At 48.9% G+C, this 13,889-nt stretch overlaps 1 protein-coding gene across 12 annotated transcripts in view; it reads right to left on the bottom strand.

Annotated features, from left to right (window-relative positions):
• The window catches only part of ZNF532 (zinc finger protein 532), a 97,343-nt gene that overhangs the window by 52,721 nt on the left and 30,733 nt on the right, over nt 1-13,889 (bottom strand). For 2 of the 12 annotated variants that reach the window (XM_045850393.1, XM_045850394.1), the window contains exons 1-2: nt 6,172-6,485; nt 3,928-4,059 (exon numbers count right to left, since the gene is read on the bottom strand). The exons of 8 other annotated variants lie outside the window; for them this stretch is intronic. In XM_045850393.1, coding sequence (XP_045706349.1) covers nt 3,928-4,059; nt 6,172-6,253 — 214 coding nt within the window. In that variant the 5' untranslated portion in view covers nt 6,254-6,485. Of the gene's footprint in view, nt 1-3,927; nt 4,060-6,171; nt 6,488-13,889 lie in introns of those variants that run through there. 2 more of the 12 variants (XM_045850407.1, XM_045850396.1) reach the window with 2 other exon arrangements.

The raw sequence follows: 13,889 nt of genomic DNA, 5'->3' as shown, positions 1-13,889 counted from the left end.
CCAAGGTCAAGGTTGAACTTTCACTGGGGTGACCACATACCAATGAGAGCTCAGGCCACAAATCCGCCAGCAGCTGCTGGGACACCCTCAGCACACTCACTCCCTCTGGGCCATGGCCAAACACTTCTAAGAATCTAGTCAGGCACAGCTACTGTTAAAGGTGAAAATACACACAGTTCAGTGAGAGCTAGAGGGAAAGAAAGTCACCTTCCGTGAACATATCTCAGTTAACACAGATCTCAAGAAGCCCATGTACTTTTCTCTAAACGGTTTACTTCACTCGGAGAAAACACCCACAGCCACTCTTCTCTCGGACGGGTGTCTACAACCGGACAGAGGAGAGCATACCCTCAGCATTGAACCACAGCTCAGACAGAAGGGTCAGAGAAAACTAGACAACACTTCTAAGTTCATGTCAATCTGAAAGTACCTGTACAAGAACCCTCTGAGAGCAGAAGTTCATGAGGGATTTTTTAATCGATTTTATTTATTTTTAGAGAGAGGGGAAGGGAAGGAGAAAGAGAAGGAGAGAAAAATCAATGTGTGGTTGCCTCTCACACGCCCCCTACTGGGGACCTGGCCCGCAACCCAGGCATGTGCCCTGACTGGGAATTGAACCAGCAACCCTTTGGTTTGCAGGCTGGCACTCAATCCACTGAGCCACACCAGCCAGGGCAGGGTTTTCTTTTTAAAATGAAGTTGCACATTTAATCTGCAAAAGATGGGGAATGAAAACTCCATCTGTCGGATAATATGCCTACTTTAGGGTCCGCCTACTTACGGATAATCCGTGAATGTCACTACTTTTCCTTGTAAGCATCGCAGTGCGGTTCTAAATCGAACACTCACAACAAAACCGCAGTTAGCACAGCATCCCTGTGGCCTGTCTTCACCAACCACGGTGATGTGATCCAAGTGGGGACATTCCTGTTTTTAGAGAACTCAGGACACAGAATCAAGAGCCACTCCCCAACCCTCACCATCAGGGCTGAAGGTGGGCGGTTTTCCTTTTTATCCTCATCTGAGGACTTTTTTTTTTTCATTATTTTTAGAGAGAAAGGAAGGGAGAGAGAGAAACATTGATATGAGAAAGAAACATTGTTTGCCTTTCCATATGCACCCTGACTGGGGACCGAACCAACAGGATATGTGCCCTGACTAGGAATCGAACCTGCGACCATTCGGTCCATGGGACAACGCTCAACCAACTGTGCGACACTGGCCAAGGTAAAGGTGTTTTTTTTCTTAATGCCGCAGCTTATTCACAGCTTGTGCCCGGGCTCTGGAAGTCACAGTGGACTGGGGCTCCTCCTAAGTGCCTCCATCCTTCCTCTACAGATACACGGAATGTGTTATCTGCCCTCCCTCTAAGCAAGTGACATCATCCAGTTTCACATCATTCGTCCCAGAGGGCCATCAGTCCAGGAGCAAAAAGATCATGAGACAATTCAAGCACTCATCTGTGGCAGGTCCAAGACGCAACCACAGGAAATGCTAAAAGGTCACCAGGTGAAACCTTCAATGACTGGCAGTTCAGATCAGCAGTGCAACTGGCAGGTATTCTCTTGAACACCTGGAAGATTAACGCATGATTCTTAGTATCTCCTTCTGTTTACACAGTGGGGACCTGCCTGGCCTGTCCACGCACAGGTGCCCCAGAGCAGCTGGCAAATCCTGAGTCACCACCCTGCCCTTATCTTCTCCTGCCCGCCCAAGCGAAGCAGAGTTAAGGCTGGGGAAACACCCGCCTGCAAACCCCCAGGGGGGAGAAGACACTGCTGACTCGGGGGCAACTCCTTCTCTGTAGAAATCCAGCGACACGCCCTGCTGTGTCACCCCTCCGTATCCCCTTATGCTTTCTCTTGGGGGAAAAGGGTGGACCAGTGAGACACCCCTCGAGGTAAGAGGGAATTAGCAGTGGCTCAGAAAGCTGTGAGTCAGCCCTACCGGTTCACCTGGCGGAATCCTGACCGAGTGGAAAATGCACGGTGAGCATAAAACACTGAGCGCGGGCGGGGGACCCGTCGACAGCACGTCGCTCTGCCTAAAACCCAAGATCACGCGGGGGGAGGCGGCCTCGCCTCTCAGGGTTGTGTAATTAATGTAACAAACACCGCTCTCCGTGACTTCACACTTCTTTTTTGGTTTCTAGAAATGTTTTTCATACCCACAATCACGTCGTCCTATTACCCATGACCTTCCCACATTCGGGAAGATGAGAACAAAGTTTCCACTGGGGGGGGGGGTGTTTTAACTTTCACTTCATTGCTCAGCTATGTGAAGTACAGGAAGAAATGTTTATGTTATGTTTCTTCATTTTCCCCTAATTTCTAAGTATCGCTCTCTTAAAAATAGATCCTTTTGCTTCAAAACATTACAAAAATAAGTCTGTCTTCTCTCCTAAAAGATAACATAAAAACATGTCAAAATCCGAGCTTCTCTTGGCCTCAACAGCTTGATTTTCAAACAGAATTAGCTTTCATTGTTGTAACTATGTCTTTCATTTCATTTATTCACTGCGAAATACATCTTCCTTCAAAGGCACTAGCAGTCTTCTCATTTAAGACTATACCCATTTCGATGACCTGTAATTTACTAAGAGCAGTTGTACTTCATGGAGAATGTCCTTTTACCCAAAGGCACTGAGAATATCTCGGGGGAAAAGCTAGGCCTGTTTACTGAAAAGGAAATTGAAAGAACTCTTGCATGTCACATGATCACTGTATTCCCTCCCATGACACAGACAAAACATTTCCTTTCCTACCAAAGCCTCTTAAAATCACAGAAAGCTATTTCATCTTTGTTGGCAAAAGTCAAAAGTTATCGAGTCAAAAGAAAACCTTAAGAAAAACCTATTCACCCCTTACTCATACTTCTGCTTTGCAATTAAAAAAGAAAACCTAAAAAACTGTGTCAAGGAGCTGTTTCCCAATTTCCAACCAGAGAAGGCAGCGAGAAAGGCCCAGGGGTTACGTAACCATGGACGCCAACTTAATCCCAGACACGCCTGGACCCGGCCAGGGCTCCGTCTCCAACACGTACGCAAGGTCAATCTGAACAGTGAAAACACATCAGCTCCCCCACTGAAATCCTAAAGAAACGAACATTTTCTTTAACAAAAATCATTAAACTCTAAATTATAGTAATCCTGCAGAAAAACACATCAAAGTCTACTGACTACCTGGACAGCATTATACACACTTGCCACAAAATAGTGGTATTAATACAAGGTCTGTTTTTCTCTTTGGGGACTATTATTTATCACCATTTTGTAGCACTATCTGGCCATTGAAGCCCCTCTTAAAGAAATAATTCCCCCTGGCTGGTGTGGCTCAGTGGGTTGGGTGTTGTCCCACAAAGCAAAAGGTCGCTGGTTTGATTCCCGGTCAGGGCACATACTTAGGCTGCAGGTTCAGCTCCCAGTCAGGCAAATAGGAGAGGGAACCAATTAATGTTTCTCTCTCGTATCAATGCTTCCCTGACTCTCTTTCTCCCTCCCTTCTCCTCTCTCTAAAAGAAAATAATAATTCAACAGACTAATGGGTCTCTTTCTCCCTCCCTTCCCTCTCTCAAAAAAAAAATAATAACAATTCAACAGATTAATAGATCTCATTTATGATCCTTATTGTCTTTCCTTCAAATATGAAATGTTATGACATGTTGGTATTACGCAATGTTTCCCGTTTATTTTGTTCCTCACAGAAAGTGATTCCAGTGCCCCCACTTTTTTTGAACGTCTTCCTGGGATGGGCTTCTCTTGGCCTGGGACCTGGGAAGTTCTCGTTTTTCCCGTCACACCAGTACGGAGACCTTTGATCGTTTCCACCTCTGGCAGCTCCAGGCCCCCTATCATTACATCTCTCCAACTACAAAAAGAAAGGAGTGGGGAGGGGAGGGAGGAATCACATCTTTTTTTTCCAAGCTGACCTTTTGCTTCTACTCCGCTTCCATCCGAGCTGTTCCTAAGGGCAACCGCTCTGTCGCCGTGACTGCCTCCAGGTACACGGAGCAGGTGCAGTGGGAGGTCTGCCTCGTGCTTCTCCACGTTTCCTACACCAGCTGGAAGGAGGGGTTTTGTTTGTGTGTGTGTGTGTTTGTTTGTTTGTTTGAAATCGGGTCAGAAGGTGTCAGTCATGGGAGGTGTTCAGAACCTCTGCTCGCCTCTGCTTGTCTCTGAGGAGACTGGACCCCCAAACTGGCAGATGCTTACGTTTCAGAATAATAAATAACAACACAAACCCATATATGCACATATATGAATGTCCAAGTACGTATAGCTTTGAGAAAAAATAACACTAAATGGAACCACAGAAGGAATCTAAGAATTCCATGTCACTGGAAGGCCCCAAGCAAGTGACAAAGGCCAAAGAAAGAGCTCACTTCATCCTCTGTCCTCCACATAAGTCAGACCCCGTGTGACTCCAGACAGTAATCAAGCACCTTGTAGGTCTCACACTTCCTCTCCAGCTATAGGGCCTTCCGGCTCCCATGGGTGGGGGCCCTGAAGACACCGCCCAGGAGGGCCGAACTTCTGCCGGACGGCACATACATGCCGGGCAACATGCTGCGTGCAAACAGTTCATACACAGGTGAAATGAACAGAAGGCAAACATTTGGCTAATTCTGTACGCGTTAACAAGAAATTAGTAAACGCAACTGCTATGATCCAGAATAGATATTGACTTGTTTCACTAAATCCCGATGGTAGCATCTACCCATACACAGACGCTTTGGCCAAAGTAGTATGTTTCCTGCTTCGGTGAATACATGATCTTCCTGATGTGAATGTAACCTACGTGGAAGTTCAAGCTGATTCTGGGAATACAAACTTGAGTCACGTAATCAGGGCACAACCCTGGGAAACACAAGAATAAAACCAGCCCCAGACCTTCCCTGTGGTTATTCTTACCCTCCTCCCGCAAGTCCTCCCTGCCCTCCTCCACCCGTCACTCCCTAGGGACCCTGGAGACCCAGCCACCACGTGACCAGATGGTCCCCTACACACCTCGGCCTTTTCAGCTCAACCTGCAACTCCCGGCTTCCTTCTCACCCACCCCAGCCCCAGCTCCAAGCGCTCATCGGTCAGAACAAAAGCTCAGCCACAGAAAGAGAGAGCCCTTGCCTTTCCCACTCGGGTTCTGCAGCTGCCAAGGGAAGGCTGTGCAAATCCCTGCTCCGTATTCCCTGGGGGGTCCTCAGTGTCACTTAAGCTCCGCAATCCTCTTTCCCTTCACATGAACTCCCACCCTGCCAGCAGACACAGGCTGTTCCTAATCTCCTCCCCTTACCTACTCCACCACGCCTCGGCCTTTTTCTTTCTGCCGTCAGCCTCCCAGATAACAGACGTCAGGCAAACCCGCTCCCCACACCCTTCCTTCCTACAGATCTTGCCCGGTCCTGCAGTTGGCCTGGCCAAGCCGGCCCTCCTCCCCTCCTCCTGTGCTTTCGGTCACTCCGCTCCCCCCCGCCGGCTGGCACGGAGAGACCTCCCCCAGCCTTCCCCTGCGGTCTCACCAGCATGCTGCCCTTAGTCCACCGGGACACACCCTGACCACCAGCCCCCTGGCCATGCACCCTCCGACCCGGACTGGAAGAAGGAATTTCGGGGCCTGCTGGAACTGTTCTTATCACAACCATGGGGGCAGACACACGCTTCGTTGCATTTGTCTAAACCAAGGGAATTTTGCTGCATGTAAATGGAGGAAGACAAAGAAAAAGGGCAACCAGAAACGAGGGGAGGCCCAAAATGAGAGACCAGCTGCACCAGAGCACAGAAACCATGTCACCAGCGAGTGACGTCACCGTGCTGACGAGAGCAGGGGAGAGAGGAACGGGCCGGGCCACTTCGGAAGACAGCGCTGTGACCACGCGCACAGTGAGACCACAGAGAACGCACACAGTGTGTGGCCCACGTAGCAGCAGGGCGCCCCCGCCAGCTTTTCGGTTCCGCTAACCGTGCTACCATCCCATCAGGCGGTGGGAGAAAACTGGGGAAAGGGAACATGGCAACGAACTTTTTTATTTTTTGCAACTTTCCCATGAGTTCAAAATAAAAAGTTAAATGCTATGGAATAGGGTAAAGCTACTAAATGAAATAAAGCAAGTGTCTCAGGACACTCCCCAAAGTGTCCATTCCCAACCTTTGTCCCCTTCGCCTGTGCTGTTTGTTACCTGTGACCTTTCTCTGCGCCAGTGGCCTTTTCAGCCAAGTTTCCTTTTCCAGGAGTCCTTCCTCTCGCACCCGCAGCCACATTGTCTGTCCGGAGCTGACGTCTCCCTGGCTCCCTGGCTCGTCCCCTTCTCCCGTGGAGGTCCCCCTTCAGACAGTCGCCTACCTTCGTGCCGAGGCAACCTTCAGACAGTCGCCTACCTTCGTGCCAGCAACTCCAAAGGTCACGCAATCATCAGTATTCACGGAAGTCACATACTCCTACAGTCGGCCCTAATTCTACCGTATAGAGAGCCCCCTTCCCAATTGGAAAGCAGGCTGTGCTTCCCATGTGACTCCCCCGCCCGTCTGTCCCACCCACACTAAAGCCCTCCCACCCCCTCCCAACCACTTCTTCCTCCGAGTCCTGGCTGTGTGACGTCAGTGACCCTCAACCTCCTCTAGAAAAATATTAAAAACCCTCAGGCAACGCTTCACACACTGCAACACAGAGATACTAGTTCCGTAGGTCATACTAGCCTTCCCACCAACACAGGACAAAAATGCACAGAGGAAATGCTGAACTTTTCTACCATGAACAGATTGCGCTCAGGCAGATAAATCTCTGGGAAGAGGGAAGCAACAGCTCCCAAAGTTGACCTAACCATGGGTCACTTTGTTCTGATCCAAGAACACAAACGCCAAAATGACTGCCTCAAAGGCTACGCCAATTTCAGTGGCCATCTTTATACAGTAAGCAAATTATGCCTCCCCTAACATCCATGGAGGCAAAACGGTGACATTACATACAAATTTCTGCATTACTGGGCATTACAAAGTTTAAACTGTTCCCTTATGACTTGCTTACAAGGTGTCAAAGAAATATTGGTGGCCACTTCCAGCTAAGACAGAGGTGTAGGTAGATACACTTTGCTTCCTTGCACAACTGAAAGAAGGACAACCACCAATTTAAAAATAAAAAGCAACCAGAACTGCCAGAAAATCAAACTGTGTAGAAACCAGACGACCAAGGAGTCAAAGAAAACACATTCACCCAGACTGGTAGGAGGGGTGGAAAGGAGCACTGGGGAGGAGAGAATGCACAGTAAGGCAGCGGCTGGCGGACTGGGCAGTCCCCCATTCACGTGCAGATGAACAGGGAGGAACAATTGGGGAGCGACACAAACCACGCAACCCAGAGTTCCGGTGTGGGGAAATAAAGCCTCAAAATCGCTAGCCGTAAATATCTGTGGGGGTTGTGGAAGTGCGAGAAACTCCCAGCCTCACTGGACAGTCTATTAGAGGGACCCACAGGGTCCTAGAACATACACAAACCCGCCCACCTGGGAATCAGCACCAAAGGGACCAATTCACTTGTGGGTAGTGGGGGAAGTGACGAAAGTGGGGGAAGAGCCGGGCAAGCGGCACTGTTCCCTCTCTGACCCATACCCCACATACAGCACCACAATGCAGCAATGTGGTTGCCCCACCCTGGCGAATACCTAAGGCTCTGTCCCTTACAACATAACAGCTACACCGAGACAAAGAAATATGGCCCAAATGAAAGAACAGATCAAAGCTCCAGAGACAGAACTGAGCAATGAGGAGATAGCCAATCTATCAGTTGCAGAGTTCAAAACACTGGTAATCAGGATGCTCACGGAAATGGTTGAGAATGGCCACAAAACAAAGGAAGAAGAGAAGGCTATAGAAAGTGAAATACAGGACAACGTACAAGGAGCCAACAATGAAGGGAAGGAAACCCGGACTTAAATCAACGGTTTGGACCAGAAGGAAGAAATAAACACTCAATTGGAACAGAATGAAGAAACAAGAATTCAGAAAAATGAGGTGAGGCTTAGGAACATCTGGGACAACTTTAAATGTTCCAAAATCCGAATCATAGAGGTGCCAGAAGGAAAAGAGGAGGAACAAGAAGTTGAAAGTTTATTTGAAAAAATAATGAAAAAACTTCCCCAGTCTGGCAAAGGAAACAGGCATCAAGTCCAAGAAGCTCGGAGAGTCCCAAAGAAGTTGGACCCAAGGAGAAACATACCAAGACACATCATAATTACATTACCAAAGATTAAAGGTAAGAAGAGAATCTTAAAAGCAGCAAAAGGACAGAGTTACCTACAAAAGAGTTCCCATAAGACTATCAGCTGATTTCTCAAAAGAAACCTTACAGGCAAGAATGGGCTGGAAAGAAGTATTTGAAGTCATGAAAGGCAAGGACCTACATCCAAGATTGCTCTATCCAGAAAAAGCTTTCATGTAGAATGGAAGGGCAGATAAAGTGCTTCCCAGATAAGGTCAAGTTAGAGGAGTTCATCATCACCAAGCCCTTATTATATGAAATGTTAAAGGGACTTGTCTAAGAAAAAAGAAGATCCAAACTATGAACAGTAAAATGACAACTCACAACTATCAAAAAATGAACCTAAACAATGAAAACAAAACTAAGCAAACAACTAGAACAGGAACAGAATCACAGAAATGGAGATCACATGGAGGGTTATCAGTAGGGAGGAGGAGGAGGAGGAAGGAGAATGGGGAAAAACACACAGGGAATGAGATGCATAAATGGTAGGTAGAAGACAGATGGGTGTAGGTTTAAGAATAGTGACTCGGATCCCGGCCCCTGGGGTCCGAGGCGTTATGGATGAGAGGAGATAAAGTCACACAGACTACTGATTCCTGTGGAGGGAAAGGGACAGCACAGCCACTCTCTCAAGATGACAGCACCTCGACCCTTGCCTTGACAAGCTTTTACTGCAAGTTCAATTCACACAGGAATACAGGGTGCATACTTAAAGCTCGTCAGTCATTGTCAGGCAGAAATGATTAAACAACACATAACATTCCAAGAACTCTGAGGGCTTATTCTAAGTGAGGGCCAGATAGTTAAATGGCCATAAAACTTTGAGGGACAAACTCACTTTCTGCTTCCACCCTTATCATTTAAATTGAGAGTATTAGCAAAGTAGGTTTCATAGGATTTTATGCATTCTTTCTTAGGCCTGATTGCCCTAGGGAAACCCACCCTTTCCAGCACAGGGCCCACCCACCTCCAGCATTGTTTCAGGCTTAAATCAGACAGGGGAAGTAAGGCAGCCAAGAGACTAGAAGACTTCTTGCAGACAGAATGAGGACTCAGGCTATGTCAAAGCCGAGGGGCGAGGGTCCATCACCCCCTTTCTCTATAGCCCCCTATGTCCTTCCCTGAGAGCCCCTTCAAGACTGTGCCTGTCTTAGGTTGTCCCTCTTTTCAGGAATCTTACCCGTGATTGGCTAACCAGTCATCCGCCCAGGGCCAAGCAGAGTGAAGAGAAAGGGGGCAGAGGTGGTGCCCCTACAAGGAAGATAAGCTTTGTCTCCTAAGTGGCTTTTAGTCCCAAGGTCCTTTACTCAGCCTTAGTCATGGGGGATTACAGCTTCTGAAACCAGGCAGGGCAGCTCCCAACAGAATAGCATAAGAAATGTAGAAGCCAACCAACTTACATATATGACCCATGGACATGAACTAAGGGGGATGGGGAGGAACCCCGGAGGGTGGGGGGAGGGTCACGGGGCAGAGAGGGATAATGGGTAGAAAAAAAATGGGACAACTGTAATAGCATAATCAACAAAATATACTGAACGAAAAAGAAATACCAGTGCAGTGACTGATGCGGAGGGAGACGGTGAGTTCCCCACTGACTTCCTCCTCCTGCAGCTCCTGCAGTGAAGTAGCTTACTGACCTACACTCTTGTCACTTTGTGATAAGGAAGAGCCTACACAACTCATCCATACAGTTGCCGAAAATGAACGCATTTCCACAGACAGCCCCTGGGGAAGAGAACTCGGTCCCGAAGTGCCGGCCACACAGACACTGACAGTCGCTGGGAGGGCACAACGGTCCTTCCTGTACCCTTCCGGTCCAGCCCGACACGCCCTCTGCCCTCCGGCTTCTTTGCGTTGGTAGGTTTTCCACCCAAAAAAGCAAGGGTAACAGCGTACACCCAACTCCAGGCATGTGGGGGTGGGGGCTGATCCTCAGCTATTTAGAGGGAACCCTGTCATAATGAAACAGACCACAGAACAAGCAGAGAAAGCATAAAATTCAAACAAGGACTGGCCAGCAGTCAGAGAATTGCAGAGAAGGTTCCCACTCTTTTCATGCCACAACCAGCCAGGAGTCCCGTCTGGCCGAGCAGTCGGGACTGAGTTCTGCAGAGGGGTTTGTGATCATTAGCCATCCTCACTCCAGGGAGTGCGGATTTGGGGAAGAGCAGGAAAGAAGCTACACGGGCAGCACATTCCGGTGGGGCGGCCGGTACTGAGGGTCCCAGGGTGGGAGGTCAGGGGCTCTCACTGTCCATCGCAGAACCCATGGGCCGGGGCGTGCGCCTCGGTCACGATCAGAAGCAGAGGCTGAGACACGAACGACCCACAAGGGGTCAGACCAGAGGGGCAGGCGGAGGAGCTGCTCAGCCCAGAGGCACAACGGCGCCAGGCTACCCTGAGCCCACCTGACCTCCGCCACCCCGAGCGACAACAGAATTGAAAACTTACCCAGACACAGCACTGCTCGGGGCGCACCAGTCTCACAAACAGCCGCTGCGGCAGCAGCAGCAGCTCGGGCTGAGAATCACCTCCGGAAGGCCCGGCGCCCTCCAGCCCTGCAGAAGGCGGAGCTCTCTCCCGCCTTAGGTGGGCGGGAGTCGGAGCAGGTGAGGCCCGAGGGGTCTGCCTCCTCCGATCCTCAGAACCCTGGCAAGTCAGCCGTCCCCAAGGGAGCCCGAGAACTGTATCAAACTCTTAAGTTTTGAGTCTTCAGGTTAGATTTTTAAAATCAATCCATCATTAATATGCTATGAGAAACAAAAAAGGAAATACGGTGCCTCTATCTGTTCTGAGACAGAGTTAAGAGTGTGTTCATGTCAGCTTACAGTTTACTCTCACATAGCAGCAAGGCAATGGTTCTCAAGGAGGGTTTCCCATGGAAGACGAACAGGAAGGGGGGTGTGAAAAGGTAACAGGGGTCAAATGCAGGGCGACGGGGATCTGACTTTGGGGGGTAAACACACCAGGCAATATACAGGTGTATCATAGAGCTGTATAATGGAAACCTATGGGGTTTTACTTAACAATGTGACCGCAATACATTTAATTTTTTTAAAAAAGACAAGTACAGGGGGGATGTCACATCCTGAAGATGTGACTGCCACTCCGTTCCAGTTGCCCATGCAGTAGTTGATCCCCTTCGTGGGAGGGTCTCCGGGCCCTCTGCCCCTTCTGCAATCTCAGCGGCACCTTCAACCGGTGAAGATCGAATGCGCATCTCTGATTCCCAGTCCACTCCAGTTCATCTGCTTATTCCGCCTTGATGAAACCACATGCTCAGCATTGAACTGGAGTAAGTTTTTAACCATCTCCCTATGGTTCGTGAATCTGTAAAATTCTTGAAAACTGTCATCAAAGAGGCAAATCACAGACCAAAGATATCACGGAACCCAATTCAATCTAACTTGATACTCCGAGTCCTATGTAGTGTCAATCCTGGAACTCAAGCCACATAAAAAAGCCTCCTTCGTTCCCCATCTAAGGAATTGTAACTTTGCATTAATCTAGCCTTCTAAAAACCTGCCTGCTCTAGGAACCAAATCCGGGCCATCTTTACTGGAAAGAGCCAGTGAGAAAAAGAAGAGAGGGAGTCGTGTGAGAAGGTGACCCCCGAGTCGGTCCCGAGACCAAAGCAGCAAACACCAGACACTGAGGGGGCTGCCCAGCACCGGCTCTTCGTGCCCAGCACCATTCCCCACCGCAAGGCACCAGGGCTCCTCCCGAGAAAGGGCTTCTAGGAATGGACAGGAAACACACGAGGTGAGTCTGGGGCACCTTGTGGTGCCAGAATGAGAAAGTGCTCCATAACAAACAAGCAAAACAGGTCAAAGGAGCCCTGGCTGGCATAGCTCAGTGGATTGAGTGTGGGCTGCAAACCAAAGTGTTGCAGGTTCAATTCCCAGTCAGGGTACATGCCTGGGTTGCAGGCCACAGCCCCCAGCAACCGCACATTGATGTTTCTCTCTCTCTCTCTCTTTCTCCCTCCCTTCCCTCTCTAAAAATAAAATAAATAAAATCTTTAAAAAAACACAACAGGTCAAAGGGACACAGAGGTCAACTGAAAGGGCCCCCAATGGCCAACACCGACATAACTGAGCAACGAACAAAGCAGTACTGGATTATACTCCAAAGTCTGAGATAAATGCCCACGCGTGCACACTGCTATCCATGCTGGAAATGACTGGATAAATGGGGACAGGCAGACAAGTCTGTGCGGCAGAATTCCAAAGAGCTTATGGAGATGCCCCACCCTCATGGAGGCGAAAAATAATGTCCCGCTCCTCAGTGGCTTCCGTCCCAAAGAGGACAGTGTGGAAAGGGGAGAGGCGAGAGTCACTTTACAGAGAGGCTGACATACACTGCCTCAAGCAGAGGACCAAGGTCATTACCAACAGTGATGAGTCATACTGAGGGCAGGTGCCCTTGATGTGATGTCAGCACATGTCATCCTGGAAACATTACCCCACCTAACCCCAGAAAGACATCAGACAAATCCCAACTGAGGGCACTCCGCAAAACGCCTGACCAGGTATCCTCACAGTGGACAAGGCAGGAAAACCCAGGGAAGCTGAGATACTGTCACAGCCAGGAGAAGCCTCGGGAGACCCGAAGACTCGATGAGATGAGATACCCTGAATGAGGTTCTGGGACCAACGAAGGACGTTAGGAGAAAACTGAAAATCTTAAAAAAGCATGGGGTTTGGGTGTTACAAACAGTACGTAAGACAGACGGTGAATAGGGAAGAGGGCGGGGAGACTTCAAATGCAAAGAAAAGCCCTGGCTGGTGCAGCTCAGTGGGCTGGGCATCGTCCCACAGGCTGAGAGGTCACCAGTTCGCAGTCAGGGCGCATGCCTGGGTTGCAGACCAGGTCCCCGACTGGAGACGTGAGGAAGGCAACCAATCAATGTTTATCTCGCACATCGATGTTCCTCTCCTTCCTCCTCCCTCCCTTCCCCTCTCTCTAAAAAATAAATATTTTAAAAAGAAAAAATGCAAAGAAAAGAGCTGTCAGGAGCAGGAGATGGGAACTGCAACCCTTCTGCTTCCAAGGAAGGCTGGTGAATACCCACTACAAACAAGGAGTGATCCCTAAAATGTTTAAATGACAACTCTGTATACATGGAGATTAATTTTCCATTTTATCCTCTTACCAATAAGCTGCTTCAAGGTCAGCCACTGACTAATGCAAACGACTTAGCAACTTTTAAACCGAAGTTTATTAGAAACAGAGTTTCCTAAAGTTTGCGTTCTCCATGCTTTCTGGACACAAAGGGATGCAAAGGATCCTCAGCCAACAGCAGCCAGCCGCAATCTGGGGCCGGAAAGTCCCTCAGTTGGGATTTGTCTGATGTCTTTCTGGGGTTAGGTGGGGTAATGTTTCCAGGATGACATGTGCTGACATCACATCAAGGGCACCTGCCCTCAGTATGACTCATCACTGTTGGTAATGACCTTGGTCCTCTGCTTGATAAATGATTATTTGGTTTCTCTTTCTGCCCAAAGGTGGGCAACACAGCAACCGGAACACTGACAGTTTAATCCATAAAACAAGAGCCCATTAAAAAAAGGTCCCTCCTGGCCCTGGCTGGTGTAGCTCAGTGGATTGAGTATAGGCTGCGAACCAAAGTGTCAC

The sequence above is a fragment of the Phyllostomus hastatus genome, unplaced genomic scaffold (assembly GCF_019186645.2).
Source record: "Phyllostomus hastatus isolate PE091 unplaced genomic scaffold, TTU_PhHast_1.1 phas_contig_80, whole genome shotgun sequence".
In the NCBI taxonomy this organism is placed as follows: Eukaryota; Metazoa; Chordata; class Mammalia; order Chiroptera; family Phyllostomidae; genus Phyllostomus; species Phyllostomus hastatus.
The sequence above is the reverse complement of the archived record's forward strand: the minus strand, read 5'-3'. Positions and strand labels throughout refer to the sequence as shown.